Here is a 17,877-nt window from a genome sequence, read left to right on the forward strand (position 1 = left end):
CAAACAAGAAAACTTTGGAGTCTCAGTAAATATCCTACGTGGCTTGGTCCTAAGGTACAGAAAACAGAGTGAAAACAGGGAAACATTTATTCTTGCTAGCTCTTGAAAATGCTTAATCCACAGACAAAGACCTCTGTGGTTTTCTTTCACTTCTGGTGAAATTTGCCATCCTTTTCTAATTCTTTTCAAGAATTAAAAGAACAAAACAAAACATGTAAGTTGTTTGGGCTGAGCTGGATGCTCCATTAGGCTGTCTCAGCATTTCTCTCTTTGCCTTGTGGTCTCCAGTGCTGCTCTATGCTGGCACTGACAATTGAAAATTGGCTCATTGTTGGGATTTGCTAGGGTTATCGTGTTGATCTGGTCAGAAAAATTAAATTAGCACCATGAAGTCCTGCAATATCTTCTTTTCATAATTATCAGGCTTAAAATTGTTCACTTTCATTAAACTCCAACCCCAAGCCCCCAAGCTATGCCTTTCTCCCTGCCCAGGCAAGCATCTTCCTACCCCTCACATCAGATTCCTCAGCTCAAGAGGGCTGTGACCATCTCTGGGGTTCAAAACCCCTCTGCAGGGCAAATCAAGAGCACCACATTTCGCTCCTGCTCTGAACAGCCCTTATGAATAGCCCACCTTTCTCCACCAACAGAGGATCTGTGGGGTTTAACACTGCACCTTGCACCCCACCTTGTCCCCGCCAACAGGGATTTTCCCAACTACTGATTCATGGACAATTGTTTCAGGGAGGCATCAGGCAGGGCAGACCCCAGCTACGCCTTTAGCTACTGACCCTGCCAGAGTAACGCCAGCAACGTTTGGTGTGAGTCCCATCAAGCCTCCCCTGGGCTTCCACAGGGCCAGGGACTTGCCCTTGCTTTAGCTCACGAGAAGACATTCCTTTGCTGATGATACACATCTTCCACGCAACTAAACCATCAATCTATTTTTTCAGCAATCTTGCGGTAACGTTTCTGTTCCCTCAGACATGTGCAGAATCTTCTAAAATCCAAGCCTGCCAATTTGCTATTTGCATCTTGACTTTGTAGCAGGAGCGATGGAAAAGTTTTGCTCAGGAGACTGCCATGCTTTGCACGGGCTTCCAAGTACAGCAACATCGCTGAGGTTTTCTTGCTTCAGTTCTCAGAACTGTCAGACAAGGGGAGATTTTGTTTCATCAAGAGAGAAGCTGCGGTGATAGCAAGGAATGTGTGATGTGGCAGCTTTATCCTTATGCCACCGTTCCTGGGATGCACCCGGATGACAGCCAGACAGTAAGTTAAAAGGGTTTTATTATAGATGCATTCTCATAAATTCCAGTTTGGGTGTCTTTGTCGGGGCAGGAATTTGTCAGTCCCTCGCATGCATCCTCGCTCCCCTCGCCACAGGCCACAGAGACATCTGCTTCTGGCTTTTCTTTCCTTACGCATCTCTCAGAGAGTCATGCACACCCACAAGATGGGCACCAGAATGTCCTGTCCCACGAGGAGTTTTACTTTTTTTTTTTTTCTTCTCTTCCACGCCAGGATGAAACTCAGATTTTCAAAGCTCTTGGGAGAGCAGCAAACAAAAGAACAGAAAAGCAGGCAGAAATCCTAACCCACCCCAGCACAGTTTATAAGGCCTCTTACTAGTGGTGGGAAGCATGGATTGAGACCACGGACCCTCACATAACCATGTGACACCAGTGCATACCACCACAGAGATAATCTCCTTCAAGATGAAAGCATATATATATTTTCCTCTAAAAGAGAGCAACTCCAGAAAAGAGGTCAGAGAATTATCTGAGCTGCTTCAGGTTAAGTGCTGTAAATAACTGAGGACAAATTTGGGCTCGAGTGACAGCAAAAGAGAATACCTGCAAAATCCCTGATTGTTCACTTCCCTGATCAGCTTAATTATAATGAGGTTATAACATTTAGGATGTAGTTGCCTGTAGACTAACAGAACTTGGAAACAAAGTTGTTTTTTTCTTTGCACCAGAGTCAACTACATCTCATGAGCAGCTAAATTAGGTTAAGTAGTTAAATTAGATTACAGTCCACCCCAAACTTGGATGGTATCTCTGTACTCAGAATCCATGTCAGACTATTTCTCTGGGAAAAATCGCTGTTGCTCAAGAACTGTAGCCTTAGTTTGAAACTGAATTTAGTCCTCAGTATACACATACACTTGTGCAAACCCTCAACTCTGTGCATAAATGAAGTGAAAAGCTTGTGAAGATATTCCCATGGATGGTCATGTTCTCCTTCCCAGTTTGAGAAACTTTAAAATAAGAGAAACAAGTAAAACTTCTGTTATTTATTCCATTTCATTAAAAGTGGAGCTGGTCTAGGGCACAGGAGAAGAAACACAAGCGGTCTGCAACTGGAGGGGCTGAATTCGGTGAAAGAATGAATTCGGGCAGCTGAAACATTTGTAACGTGTCATTTCCACATTTTCATGCGAATTCTTTTATTTCAGAAAACTAAAAATGTTTCATTTCAGCATTTTCTGAACAAAGCTTTTAATTTTTCTTTTTAGTCTTCTGTTTTCAAAGACTTAAATGCTACAAAGCGCCCTTTTTTGTTCAGAAATTGATCTCAATTAAAAAGAAAAACCCAACTAATATATAAAATTGACAAATCCCAACAAAACCCAATTCCTGCTTTCAAAAATATCCTCAGAATGTTCCATTTCAAATTGCTCTGAACTTATTTCCCCTTCTCAAGTTTTTGGCTCAGTTCTTGAACTGAATAATCCTTTGTTTATGCATCTTTCATGAAAACTGTAATCTGCACACTCCAGAGGATGGGCTGTGCCCCCAGAGGAAGGATGGGTCGACCCTCCAGTCTTGCTTCCATTTCCCATATTAATAGCAAATAAGAACCTTGTGGCCCACAAAGCCTCATCTCAGGCTCTATTCCCTAAATCTCCACTGTCTTATTACCACCACAATGATTCAGTCCTAAGTTACTTCTGCCTGGGTAGTTTGGCTTTACCTCTGGATTGGAAATCCTGACTTTTGTCCAAATTTGCCAAGAACATACAAGGTTTTTGATAAATCTACAGTGATGGTATTACAGCACAAAAGAAGATTTTAGGGTTGCATTTTTTATGGAACTGGAAGATTTTCACAGGTTTCTTCCACACATTTTTTGTCTGTTATTGCTTGAAAACCATTGTTAACATGAGTAAATATATTGCTCTTTTCTTTTAATAACTTTTAATAAACACACATATATTGCTTCAATAAAGAACAATGGTGGACTTATTACTGGGGAATGCAATCTCTCTTTTCTGTTTCTAAACTCTCTGATCTTTCTATGTTTCTTTGAGATGATGTCATATTAATTACACACAGCAGATTTTTCCTAAAAAATTGGATGGAATTAACTTCCATCATTCAACAGGTTCTGCAAAGCATAAGATTCTCACCCATTTAGGCCCAGTCTGCAACACGAAGTTTCTTGAAGTCTAACTGTGACATTTCCAAAGTTTTGGTTTGGGCTTCAGTTTTGGGCCAGTTGTGATTCTACAGCATATTTACAGTGGTTTGGGCAGTGTCTCAGAACAAATGCCACCACTCATCTCAGCAGTTACAATCTCAGACCCCAGGGACTGGAGAGCAAGTCAAGGGCTGAACAAATCCTTCTTTCTCCTCTAGCTGCCACAATCAAACTGGACATACTCACTACAACTTGTCTGTATCCTACCTCCACTTTTAGTCAGTGGAACTCCTGATGCCTATGGCTGTCTGCTCCTCCCTGGGACAGAGCTGTACAGCCATGCATAAAGGCAGGTTTGCTAACTCTGTTGCAAAACTATTCTCATCTCTTGTTCTTATTCCCAAAACATTCCTGACTTTGGTTTAAGCACAGAAAAGAAAGTGAGGATGAATTTGCTTCATTCCAGCAGCTGTCATCCAGACAGTTTTCAAGATTAAGAAGCTGACTGACAATAAAACCCCAAACTGGTTGCTTGACTTGATTCCTCAGTAGAATTACAGCTAATACACAACTGTGGTCTGTATCTTGCTCATTTGCAATCCAAATTGACTTCTGCTTCCAGATTGTTTCCACTGGGAATTAGTTTTCCTTCTCTGCTGGATCCTCCAGAGAAAAGATACGTCTACAGGAGTGCATATTTTCCATTACATCTTAAAAATAAAAACTCTCTACAGAGACATCAGCTGAGCAAGGCACTAAATGCCTCGCTTGAAGGACTACAACATTTTCACTGACTTCAGACTTAAACTAAGGGCAGATTATTCAGCATTTGCCTGGTGCTGCTTCCTTGCACTTCTGTCTGATGCTCTGGAAGCTGAGTCCTGGTAGGGATGAGATACTGGGCGGATCACAAACCAGTACAAGCACGGCAACTTGCCTTCCTGAAGTACCTTGTTCAGTCAAGGCTCTTACAGCTGCAAGACGAGAGATAACGAAGGCTCATAAGTAGCTGCTATCACTGGAAGGAGAGAGACATGGACCACTTAAACTGAGCAGCAGGAAGAAGTGTGGAACCAAAGAGCCATAAGCAGACCATGTCTGCAAGAGATCCCACATCTCTGTAATACTGAACCCAGTATTCCTCTCCAAAGCCAACACCACAAAACATCTGATCTGCTCAGCCATTGATGCTGCTGAGCTAAAAAAAGGAACACAGAGCCACTCTGCCTTTCTCCAAAATACTGTTATAGCCCACTGGCATTGTCTTTATCACACGGCCTGAGTGTTTCCAAGAAAAGAACAAAACAGTTGTCAGGAACCCTATTCAGGCAACACTTCAGCCTGTCTGTGGGCATTTTTACTGGTCGGTAATGGACAGAGCCCTCAAAATGTGATGAAAGCAGAAGAGTCCTCCCTCCAAACTCCACTTGCTTTAATGTCTAATGCTGTTCTGTCTACTGTAATGCTAACAGACTTCACATAAGGTCTCTGTATGTATTAGCCTCATTTCACCCAGGTTCCCTCTCTGTATCAACTCATGCTGATGAAACTGCTTGTATCAAATGCTTATTTATGTCCGACAAATTCATCCTTCACTAAAATACTTCATTAACAAAGCATGAACATTGCTGCTGAAACCTTAAGGAAGAAAAGAAGGGTTTACATTCTCTTTTTTGGTTGCTAATTGAAACTTATGAGATTGGACCTTGAACTACAGCTTGAATATCCAGGAGGCATCTGGCTTCCTTGACCAAAGAGATAGCAAGATCCTCAGGTGCCCTTTGTGTAACCTCTGCAGACTTCATTTGTCAAGGAAATTTGTCAAGGAAAATTAGACTGGGGATGGGCAGTGGTTGAAACTTTCACTGGGGAGCTTTGTGAGCACAAATGACAAATGACTCCTTATAAGCTTGAGCAGACCCAACTTATACATAAACTGCATACACACAAAAAACATAGACAAACCCAGCAATTAAGGCCAGCTTTCTTCCCATGCAGAGAACCCTACACAGCACAAAGTGAAACACCAGGAAAATGAAATCCATTTGTTCTGCTGCTCCCCAGAGTACAGTTAAGTCCCTGTTAGGAAGCTTCCTCCCTCCATTGTATGTGCATGTGTTGCATGTGTTTATCTATTTGTTTGTTTGCCTTGAAATGCTTTATCTAAGTGCCAGTCTTTTGAGAGGGTATCACAGTTGACTGAGTACTTGTAGCACTGCCTAGCTACAGAAAAACATGTAATATCACAAGGCAAACAGATGTCAAAGACTCATCAAAACTATGCCTGGCATCTGGCACAGGTTCTAGCAGTCACATTTGCTTCTTATCACTACACAAAGCTGGAACACTTCAAGAGTGACCAAATTAGGTTATGGGAAAGGCAGGAAAGGTAAAGAAGGAGGGAAGTGGGACAGTGCACCCCAATAGTGAAAGAAGAAAATAAAATCAGTATCCTGCTCCCCATTTAAACCTCTCCCGGTTTTCTGTGGATTTCATGTGCTGCCTTTCACTGACTTGAGTGGGAATGGTTGACCATTCAGCAATGGCTGCTATTATGTATGCATGTGCTATCATATATTCAAGTATGAATGCCTGAATATATAGGAATGGCCCTAAATTCATGGCTGCATTTGTAAAACAAACAAACAAACCCCTTGTTAGCTCTGCTTTCTTTCAAGTCAATGGCCTTTCTCCTTGAGGGGAATGTTTCTAAAATTGCCTCAGGCATTTAAAACCTCAGTGCCTGCTAAATGTCAGTGGAAGTTCCAATTCCCAGTTTCATTTGCGACCTAAAACTGAATCTACGTACAAGTTTGATGCAAGTGTAAAATTCTCATTTAACGTTAGCAAGAAATCCCATGCCTCTAGAGAAGAAAGACCATTCCTTTGTCACAAAGTCAGGTTTGCTTTGACAAAATGGTGGCAAAAAGTGAATCTGTGCATCTATTGCATCCACTGACTGCAGGTCAGCAAGTGGAATGACACACTCCTCCCGGGAAGAGGTCTTCAGCCTGGGAGGTACCATGATGAAAAGATAGAGGGACCCAGCAAAACCATATGTGTGCCCAAACTGGAGTCAGAGGTGAGGACGCACAAGGTCCTGCAGATCTGCACCTGCCAGGAGAAGAGAAGGAGAGGAAAAGCCATCCACTGACCTGGACTGAAACACCACCAGTATTAACCTGGTGTTAGACAGCCTTGATTCTTAGAACTACTGATTTCAAAAATCAGCTTTTTCTCTCCCAAGTTCATGGAGGGACTTCTGGATCTTCCTTGTGCTGGAATATGATGCCTTGACTCTGTGGGTGTTAGGAATAATTCCTTAAAATGACTTAAAATGCCACAAATGCAGGCAATGTTACAACCTAAACCCACTACAGCAGCAGAGATTTACTGCTCTCTTTGTAGAATCACAGAATTGTTTAAGTTGGAAAAGACCTTTAAGATCATCAAGTCCAACTGTTAACCCAGCACAGCCACATTCACCACTAAACCATGTCCCAAAGTGCCACATCTACACACCCTTTAAATCCCTTTAGGGATGGTGACTCCACCACTTCCCCTGGTAGCCTGTTCCAATGCACGGCAACCCTCAACTCGAGGCCATTTCCTCTTCTCCTACTGCTTGTTACTTGGGGTAAGAGACCAACCCCCAACTGACTACAACCCCCTTTCAGGTGGCTGTAGAGAGCGATAAGGTCCCCCCTGAGCCTCCTTTCCTCCAGGCTAAATAACCCCAGTGAGTTTATTTCAGCTACCAATGTTTTCTTCCCCCTTCTGGAAGAGACAATACCACAGAAGCATTTGAGATCCATGTGAACCTTGTTTATCCACTGTGGATTGGGATTTACATTCCAGGGGTATAATGAACCCAAAGACGTGGGCACACAACATTCTTAAAGCCTTGAAGATTATCCCAGTCTCACTCAATAACAGAGCTTTTCCTTAATGATGCTGGCATGTATATGAGCTAGAGCCCTTAGCAAAGCTCAGTGCCAACAGAAACCAGCAACTCTGGCAAGGCTGAGCAGCAGCCCAGTGTAGTCCCCTGTGTTAGAGCTCTGGACAGGCTGTATCATTTTTCTTCAATGGAGAGGGGGAAAGTGTTTATCTGGGAAGCGTTTCACAGCAAGGACAATAGGAAACTGTTTAGCTTTCCACAAATAGGCTGGTATGCAACTTCCAAGCACTCTCCAAGGAAAACTTTGGAACACTGACCATGTCTCTCCAGCAGGGATTTCTTGTAAAGTAGTTAATGCCCCACATCCTTCATCCCAATTTGCTCCTGCTTCATCCTTGTTTCAAAGTGCTGTGCTCCCTTAAAACACAACATGGGGCTCATCTCTGAACGTGCACTTCGATCACTGGGGACTCCATATTCATATCAGCCGTTCAAACACAAGCAGGGACATGCTGACCCAAGAGATATTTCCGTGACTGCCTTTATTTTTGCTAGAGAGATTCAGAAATGTGAAGCTGGGCTCATATGACAGGAGATGCAAATCTAGGGCACTGGGTACCAAAGCACTTGGAGTCTGTCTATGACTTTGCTGCTGAGATGCTACAGGTTAGCAGGAAAATCTTAGTATCCCTGACTTGACTGGAAGGCAATGGAATAAGGCCCCAGTGTGCTCTTTCTCACAAATAAGAGCACCAAATAAGGTCTCTTCCTCTGCAAGCTGCCATCAGCAGACAGTGGCACTACAGAGTTGTGAGCTGGTCTGACGTCCCATGTAGCAGTGGGAAGGGGAAATATCCCACATCTAGACCTTCTCTCAACTCTGGCCCGCTGTGGGACCAACTGTTTTCTCCCTGAAGTCAACAGAAGTTATGATCATGTTGGGTGTAAATTTTGTCTTAATTCTTCATGCTGATGAAAAATTTTGTTCTATGGTGGGGCTACAGATGAGGCAGACAGATGGGCATAGCCTGATCCACAGTGGCCACGACTGGGTGAGTCCTCCAGGTGCTTCTCCTGATGAACTGGAGTGGCAAAGGATCCAGTTTTCACAAGCAGAACAACTGTGTTCCACATGGCTGCCCGCCTGAGCAAGAGGTCAACAGGGAGGCATAAACAGAGAATTCAGTTTTTGTCAGACACTCTTTGTGTCTGGCCCCAAAATTTCTCTCTAAATTTGCATATGTGAGTTCCAAAATTGGATTAGTGTAGTAGTGTGTTTTTAGCAATCACAATTGCAAGAAACTGTCTTCATTCAGGAAGTTCTTCCATCATGTCACTTGACAGCCACTGTGTCTACATCCATCTACAGCATCTGACCCATTTTTCCTCCCTCCTGTTTCTGTTCACAGGTCCATTTTTCATTCTCCCTGGAATGCAGAGCATTTGGGAGTGTAGGTGGAAAGCCAAAGTCTTTCAACACCCACTAACAGAAATTTGTTTTATTAATTAACTTTGTGGGAAATAAAAAAACCGAAAGATAGTTGATCCTCTGGTCTGAAATCATGAATCACTGTGCAAGAGAAAACATGTCCTCTGAGGCACCTGAGGCCGCTTCAGACAATGAGTGACTGAGCTGCTTTCTTGGAAAGTCCTGAGTCATCAAACACAGCAGTTTAATCCCCAGGAAATGGGAAACATATTGGCATGATGTTCACTTGCATGGGGCATGAGGTCCAGAGAAGGGTGAAACTCCAAAGGTTCTGGAGATCAGTTTGGCTTGTGGAAGGATTTTAAAACCTTAACGCTTCTCTGAAGTATATCTGATCTGGAGCTGGGTACAGAATTCCCAACACATGATTTCCTGGATGAATTAAACTCTCTACAAACTTTACAGATTACATATGAATTTACTCCGACTTCTCATAAAAATGATTCAATGATCGTGACACGAAAATGCATTCTGGCATTCTAAGTTCTTTACTGTGACAAGTGCTTCATAAATTCACCATCCTTAATTTACTATTCCTGTTATAAGAACTTAACTCCTTTTGGCATTCCTGCTCCTACTACTAGCACTTAACTAGGAGGAGCAGCTGATCCACACGCATCTCAGTCTGACCCTTCACCATCTTCTCCTCAAGGGACAACCACACAGTCATTTCAGACCCAAAGCTGGGTTGTGGCCAGCATGAAGTCACCTGGCTTGGCTGAGACACCATGAGTTGTTAAAAGTGAGACTGTTTTGCACAAGAAATGACAGAAGATCACATCACAGATGTGGGTTAGAGTGACCTTCGACTTGTGGGGGCAGTTCAGAAAGGTTTCAGTAAAGTTCACAGCATGCCACAACAAGATCCACAGGGGGTCATTTGGCCACACCACCCATCACACAACGCTGTTCTGGAGGGTTTCTAACCCTATTTAAACTTCAGAGAATGTCCCTATGCACATCTGATCCCTCCTGAAAGATGAAACGTACTACTCAGTGAAATCCTATGTAGAAAACTGTATCCCTGGCTGTTTTTTTCTAAGACACTATTATTGAAGGAATTTTAAGTGAAAGCGACAATGAGAAAAGTCATTATCTTCTTCATTGACAGAAATCCTGTTGCCTTTTTAAGAACTTATGTTTTGCAAGCAAAATTACTAGCAATTACACTCATGCTGAATCAAGCAGCTCTATTGATTGCCAACACAGACCACAACTTCAGCCCACTTGCTGAAGGAAAAGAAGTCAGCTCTGGGAGTGGAAAAGCTATCTGTCCTAACGTGTGAGGTCTCTTTGCCTGACAACGCGATAGTGAAGGTAAGGGAAGTTGGCTCTGCAAAGACAGAGTGACAGCAAACAGACCACAAACTTCCTTAGATAAACGACATCTTTCAAAGCACACAATACCACTTGATACCTTTGTGCCCCTTGAGCTGTTACAAAGTGCAGCTCCACTTCAGCCCAGATTGATATCACTTGGGAGGGAGGCCATCAATCCACAGGACAAGTACAGGCTGAACACACAAACAAAGTCACACAACCTCACTGTTTCAATACAGCGCTGGAGAGGGGATGGTGCAGTTTTTCCAAAGGCTTAAGTGAGTCTAGTTACACTGTCCAACTTGAATGTGTCCCAAGTCCTTCAAATAGGAGGGCAATTAATCTCACAAAATGATTAGCCATCTAAAACTAGTCAGATACCTACTGCAAGCAAGTTGGGCCAATTGTCTAAGACACCCATGAGCCTTACTCTGGAAAAGCCAGTCTTTTTACACTGACTATAGTGAGCATTTGCACAACTGTGTGAACATACTCCTAGTTTTCTACCGATTCCCTCATGGCTCCTCACCACAAAAGACAGGAGAGAATCAACAACTATCTCATAATAATGATGACCTCTAAAAGCTACTGGCACCAATGGAAGCCAACAATTGAAATTGTTGACTTCAGTGCAGTTTGGACCAGCTTTATCTGTAGTAACTATAAACCAAAAATTTTCATCTCATACTAATGACCTAAGGTGAAAATATCTGCATTACAGTTGGCTGGAAGCAGAAGGAGGATGAAAAAAATCAGCTTCTCCTGTGGAAAGAAGAACTCCAAAAATTGGCTAGGAAAGAAGGTAAGAACGAGCTCCGAACTTTTGAAGTCTCCAAGGCTCTGTAAGTTTACTATTAGATAGTTTATGGAGTATGAGATACAGATCTCCTAAAACTGATAGGCTGCAGAGCAGCAAAAAACTTAGAAACTTTAGCACTGGCTTCAGGACAGCTCTGTGAGCAGGCTGCCCTTGAGCAAAAAGAAGCAAGCCCACGTTCCCCAGTGGCCCTGTGTGCAAGTTCCCAAGGAACAGAATCATATGGAATATGAAACAATTTTTTCACACGAAAAAAGAAATTTTGCCAAGAACAAAATCTGATTATAGAGAAAAGTGAATGTCCCACTGGGTGAACTAGTCAAGCACAAAATTCCTGAGAAGTTCTGTTCCATATTCATACTCCAACGCCATGAATTATCTTGTTCTTTCCCAGATTTTTTTTTTGTAGCAAGTTCTAAATTCCATTCTTTCAGGTGTCCAGCATTTAAATGTAGCCTAAAGAACACACAGATACACTGTCCCTAAGTAATGTGATGCTTAAAGGATTATTAAGTTTCTATGGTTGAGAACTTGTAAATTGACTTTGCTTTTCTACCACATTTTAGAGATTTTCTTCAACTTTCCCCCTCCCCTCAGAGTTACTTGGACTGACTCAGACTTCGTGGCAGTAAGGTAGACACAAAGACAATCAAATTGCAAAGGAGGATATTTTAAAGGCACATGGGAACATGAAAATGTAATGTGCATATTTTCATAACTAAATACTTTAAGCATTGAGTAGTCATATTCTCCAATGTTAGACGAGGCAATAAATTTGCCAGTGCATGCAGATGAACCCCATTTCATCCCTATACACCTCTTACTGTAAATTATGCTGTCAGTGAACCCCCTAAATAATGGGTTTGCTTTTCTTCTGAGGGAAGGAAGCTAGTGAAGGGAGTATGATCCTCGGGCTCAGATCAAGTGAAAGATCCAAAGGTTTACAGTAGGATTAAGAACTGCAGCAACCCTACAGGGAGGTTATTCCACCCACATAAAAGAAAAAAGTGTGCATTTTTCCCTGTCTCAGAAGGGAAAGGATCCCAAATCTCTCCTTCTCAGGTCCACCTTTTTTCTCAATTAACTCAGTTGTTTCTAATGAAAGTGTCACAGCTCTCATAAATACTTATTTTTTACTTATTTCACTACAACTTTAACATTCACCCTGACACATCCCAAAAATTAACAGCTAAGCAGAGCAGAGTAACCCTGCCAGGCTGGCACCAGAAAGCTAAAGCTTCCTGGGCATCCCAAAGAACTTGGCAACTACTGGGAGACACCCGAGGGCTCTGATGGAATCCATAATTTTCTGGGGTGTAATTGGCACGTTTACCAATTTATTGAATTGGCATTTTTACCAATTTGGAGCTGTGGGGAATGCTAGGTCAAACATTTTCCCATTTCTTTATATCACCTCGGGAAGCTTAGGGATCCTGATGGAGTGAAATGGCTGCATCACTGTGGGAAGTAAGCGTGCTTTTATTCCATGGGGAGGAATAGAGCATTCCTAGGGGGCAAAGATTTCCACCCTGAGCCAACACTGAGTAGGAGACCAGGGTCACAACTGTAGGATGCTACAGGAGAAGGTGAAGGAGGAAGCTCTTTGCTTCAGAAAGAAGGAAAGGAGTCAGTTAAACAGCAAAGACACATTGCTTCACCTGGGCCAGGAAGTTCAAACATAAGGAGCAAGAGTAATTAATTTCTCCAGCAGAGCTCTGCGAGTGTACAATAAACTCTCAAAAGGGCAGATACAAAAGCTTGTACTGAATTCTCCCGTTCTGAAAGAAGGTAGCATTGAGCACAATCTCGGAAAGAGCAGTCTGATGGAAATGAGCACTGCTGCACACTTTTCTGTTCGAGAGAACAGCGTGCAGCACATCAGGGCTTGGTGAGTGGCAGAAGGTCAGAGCCGGTTCTGAGAACCCAGCAACAATAGAGTCATCATGGACACAGGTGCTTCCTGGATTGATCTTGCAGTTTGGCTGTTTCCAACTAAATGTGAAGCAGCTGTGGCCCTTTATCTGCTCAAGTCACTGGAATCCATCTGAGGGGAAATTTTCTCCCATCTCCTCCTCTCTCCCAACCCCAAGCACGCAGCTCTGCTGTCTGAAGACAGAGAGGAGCAGGGACAGCCAGTTGGCAGAACTCCACCAAAAAAAAAAAAAAAAAAAGTTGCCTTTCTTATCTCAGGGCAAAGCAATGAGATACACTAATTTTCCAATGCCTTCATTTGGGGACAAGGAGGAGAGCCAGCAAAAAAAGAAGCAAATATGAATGCTGTTGAAGGCTGTCATGCAAACAGATTTGGGACGCTTTCCCTCAGGCAACAAAATAAACAAATGAAGCCAATGTGAGGATAAGTTCTCAAATGTTTATGGCATTGCTCTGCATGATGAGTACAACAGGTTTTTTTTTACAGAAAGGGATCAAGCTGTAAAGAAGGTGTTTTCAACAGTCACCTGGTGGGATTCTAGAAGAGGCTCAGGAAGGTCAACACTGGGCCACTAAGGCAGATCAACAGGAGGAGCCAGGAGATTTCAGAAATCCAGTCAGTGAGAGTTCTCAAATAGCTCCACACCAGATAAATGTACTTTATATGAACTTCCCTTTGCCAGTTCACTGATTCTGGAGCCATCAAACCCCTCCATGTCTTGGCTATCTCTTCTAACCTGACAAGATCTCACTTTATTTTTCCCCAATACCTTAAGAAAGGGAGAATTTGGCTCAAATTCATGCTTGTCACTAGACAACAGAAATGTGAGACTCTAGGTATTCAGTTTGGTTGGCTCAAAGAGCAGCCATTTCACAACCCATGCTTAGCTTTTTGGGTGGAGGAAGCCAAGAATCTTCTGATTTTACCCACCCTGTATGTAACTGAAAGCACAAACAGCTTTGGTCTTTGTCCTGTTTCACTCTTCCCAAGGCTTTTCTTTTTTCATACACAGGAACAGTACTAGTTATTTTCTAAAAAGGTATTCTTTGCCCTTTCTGAAACTGAAATGGGGTTTAAATTATACCAGACTATACTCCACCTATTTATGGTAACACTACTTAATTATTATTGATTATAAAGATCAGACCATAATCATGCCAATAATAATAACAATAATAATAATAATAACAATAATAATAATAATAATAATAATAATAATAATGTTCTAGGAACAGATATTTTAAAGAAAAATAGTATTTGATTTTTTGGTAAGGCAGCATGGGTAGTAAGCAGGATGTAGAATACGTTTTGCTAAAGTTACTTTCATATAATAGGGCTTCTTACTTAACCTGAGCAAGATTGTACTGCAAATCACTGTCAAGAAATCACTGATATTCATCCAAAACCACCCTCAATTTCAATCTGATAATACCTCCAAATGTTTCTATGTGCCAGCTCAAATTGTTCCTCTCCATTCTCCTGCATACAATTTCTCCACAGTACTCCTTTTTTGAATTCCCTTGGCCAAAACATAAGCGTGCAGCTGCTTCAGTTTTTTTCCAACCCTTGCATTTTTTCCACGTGCTGTCCACCCCCACCAGTCTCTACATTAGAGTCCAGCTGATCTTCCCTGAACACTATCCAGTTTTTCAATTGTCAATGCCAGAATGCAATGCAATGGGCTTGACTCCCTTATACAACTTACTTGGAAGTAAAGCAGATACGTCTCTTTTGGGTTTCAGCAGAGGACAGAAATACCTCTTATTTCATGTATGGCTTCACAAGAATCAAGATGAAAACACCTGTATCTCTGTAACCCATAAAACAATTTCTGCTCTGCAAGCAGCCCAAAGTTTGTTGAGCTTCTATTTATTTATTCTATGCATAAATTTTGTTAGTATAGCCACTATCACAAAATGGTTCCTCTTCTGGGCCTTTCTAACTGTCTTCAAATGCTTTTATTTCATCTTTTAAAAAGCAGAAGAGTAAAAACAGAGGGCTGGACAAAAATGCAAGGTTCCTTAACAGTCTCAGTTACAGCAACACAACAACCAACTTGCTGCGCTTCTGAAAATGCCGTCAATTTTTGTCACAACTGTGTTTGGCTAGACTGTCTTGCATCTTGCCCAGAAGTCATAAAATACAAGCTATTCTAAAAAAAAAGGAGACAAATGGTTTGCAGCAGCCTCCTCATTTCTGAGGGGGAGCCCCAAACACTTCTGATGGCTACAGCCCCAGATGTAGGACAACAACATCCCCTGATGTGCGTGTCTGAGAGCCTCTTTTTTTCTAAAGGCAGCAATCTGTTTCCTGTGAACATATTTAAGTTCTCTTTATCCACAATTTCTGTAGTCTTCTGCTGTTTCTGCACCTTGAGTAATGCAGTCTAGTGGCACCTTTGGACTTCTTCACCATGTAATTTATTTTTTTTTCTACATTCTCATCTAGGACTGGCACATCTGCCTCATCATCAGACCACAGGAAAACACACAGGGCATCTAATCTTTATAAGGTGCAACCATATGCTCTCGCTTGACTCAATCCAGTACTCCTGCACAAGAGTATACCCTTTAATAAAGTTTTGTATGTTCAGTGTTCAGAGCAGACCTCACTGGAATTAGGGTACTAGCCCGGACAAAGGGACCAACCTGCCCAACACTATGGTCTGGAGCTGGGAACAGAAGTTTCCAAGTGTGGGACAATTCAGCTGAGGACATGTGCATTGGTCTAGGCAGCAGTCCAAGTCCACTTGCTTTCAGGAACATTTTCCCCAGAGACTACAACTTTAGCGAAGACATCATGAACAGGAGACACTGCTGCCAAGGTAGAGGAATGCACACACACAGAAGTGCCCCATTCTGCAAAAAAAGTCAACATTAAGTGCTGGCTTTGATTCAAGTTTCCTGCCCTATCCTTTATTTCAACTCTGTGATGATGTGTAAAGACATATCCCAAGACCATAAAGAGCAGCAACTGTTCTTGGACTTCTCTCACACTACTGTATCTTTTGTTCTTCTCAAGGGCTTGCAACAGCCAATAAATTATTAGTTTCACAATTTCCAGTTGAAACACTTTTCATGGAAGATGATACTTTCAGCTAAATGAAAATTGCTGAAGAAAGTGTCTGCTTCCCTGAGCAGAAAGTTTCCTTGTCAGAAACCTAGGAACAGTACACCTCAGCTGTTCTGCTGTAGTTTGGTTTTCTGTTTTGCTGTATTTTTTTTGTTAATTTTAGTCAATATTTCCAGCTCCAGCCCATTACAGTGTTTACTGCTCTTCCTTGTGCCATGTTGACTTTTCTCCCTCTGCCAAAGTGCTTCTTAAACCTCCTCTGAATATATGCTCTTCCTGGTGTTTGATAGCTTTTTATTCCTCTTTCCCCCCTTCTTATTTGAGACGATGCTTTTATTGCTCAACAGATTCCAAGAAGCATTCAGGATAAATCCTCTGTCAAAGACACTTATGTACAGTTGAGCCATATGATATTCTATATGAATCACTGCGGATGTTTCACAAACAAGGTTAGATCAGCCAGATTTTCCAACTACATTACACATAGCTTTTTCAGACATGGTCTACTACCTCTGCGATTAATCCTCCATATTGACACTCACCTCATATTTGGACCATGTCATGTCTGCCCACCAGGGACAGGAGCATGCTGCTGACACTTTCTCCTAATGAGGATAACAATCCTATGACAGAGTAATCCTGGCCAAATTTTATCTGCAGAATGTAAGGGAAAGGCTAATTTTCTAGGGAAAAGCTAGATGGTCTCTCACTATCCCTCAGGGTTTTATTGTCTACAATTTCTTTGGAAGAGACCTCATCTGAAGGAAAAAGAAAATTCTATGGGATGAATGAAGTTTGTTTCACCAACTAAGGACTATTTCATGCCATATTTTATCTTATAATAATGAACATCTCCAAGAGATTGGTGATCAGTCCCTTCCTGCCTGCTTTACTTGACCAGATAGATAGAGAAGCTCAGGGAATATTGAATTGCTCTCTACCTACCCAACACAAGGTGCATCTGCTCCATTAAATCTGGTCCTTCAGGAAAAAGTGAAATGCCAACTGAAGAGCAGCAGCCGGACAGAGAGAGGTCTGCAACTAAAGAAGCAACTAAAACCCCATGGAGAGAAAAATGAAAAACAGCTATGGGGGAAAATGAGCTGAATGAGATGTTTCTGGAAAGAAACTGTGGCACTTCTGAACTGGTATAATGAAGTAGCTGTGATTATAAATAGTGTCCCCAAGTGAAAAAAAAAAAAAAAAAACAACAAAAAAATTACAAAACCCCCCAGCCACTGATGTTCCATATGTTTCCAAACTCACACAATGGATGCTTTACAATGAACTTTTTGTCTGGAACTTGGGCGGGAAAGGGAGGTTCCTCACCCACTTCCTATACTAATGCAATAATATCGCTTAGTCACAGAAAAAGGGAGAGAAAAAAGGAGAGAAAGTCATTAATAATCTGTGGGCAGCTGCTTACTTTCCAATTGGTTGTCCAGGAGGAGTGTGCTCCACTTCAAATCCTGCTTGTCTCAGTACATCAATCACAGTGTTGTTACCCAGGAAGTGACCTAAAATACAGGTAGAAAATAGCACTGTCAATCAAACTGCTCCTCTCACTCACTTGAGTTTCTCCTGTTGGAACAGCAGGTTTGGGAGGCAGGGGTACCAGAAGCCAGACCAGCTTCAAAAGCAAGAAAGGCACGATAAGGAATTTGTTGTCATTCAGACTCAGCTATTTGCCACATAGCCCCACTGCAGCCTTTGGCAATGGCCAGAGGAAGAGGGAACATACAGCCCAACACCTTCTCCTTCCATCTTACTCATCCCTCCCTCCCTCCCCTCACGTGGCCAAGGGACTGGGTGGATAATAGAAAACCTAGATGGCTTACTAGCCTTGTCTTCCACAGTGGCCATTTTTAGTAGGTACATGGATTAAATCGACTTCTAACATGGATATCAGAATGACCCTG

The 17,877-nt window shown here is 42.2% G+C and overlaps 1 protein-coding gene across 1 annotated transcript in view; it reads right to left on the reverse strand.

The window, feature by feature from the left end:
* LOC108492900 (metalloprotease TIKI2-like) overlaps window positions 1–17,877 on the reverse strand; it is a 273,870-nt gene that overhangs the window by 26,460 nt on the left and 229,533 nt on the right. The window contains exon 5 of the mRNA XM_017805752.1: window positions 17,385–17,475. Within this exon, the coding sequence (XP_017661241.1) occupies window positions 17,385–17,475 (91 nt within the window). The remainder of the gene's footprint in view (window positions 1–17,384; window positions 17,476–17,877) is intronic.

Source organism: Lepidothrix coronata, unplaced genomic scaffold, assembly GCF_001604755.1.
Source record: "Lepidothrix coronata isolate B3197 unplaced genomic scaffold, Lepidothrix_coronata-1.0 Scaffold12, whole genome shotgun sequence".
Taxonomy (NCBI): domain Eukaryota; kingdom Metazoa; phylum Chordata; class Aves; order Passeriformes; family Pipridae; genus Lepidothrix; species Lepidothrix coronata.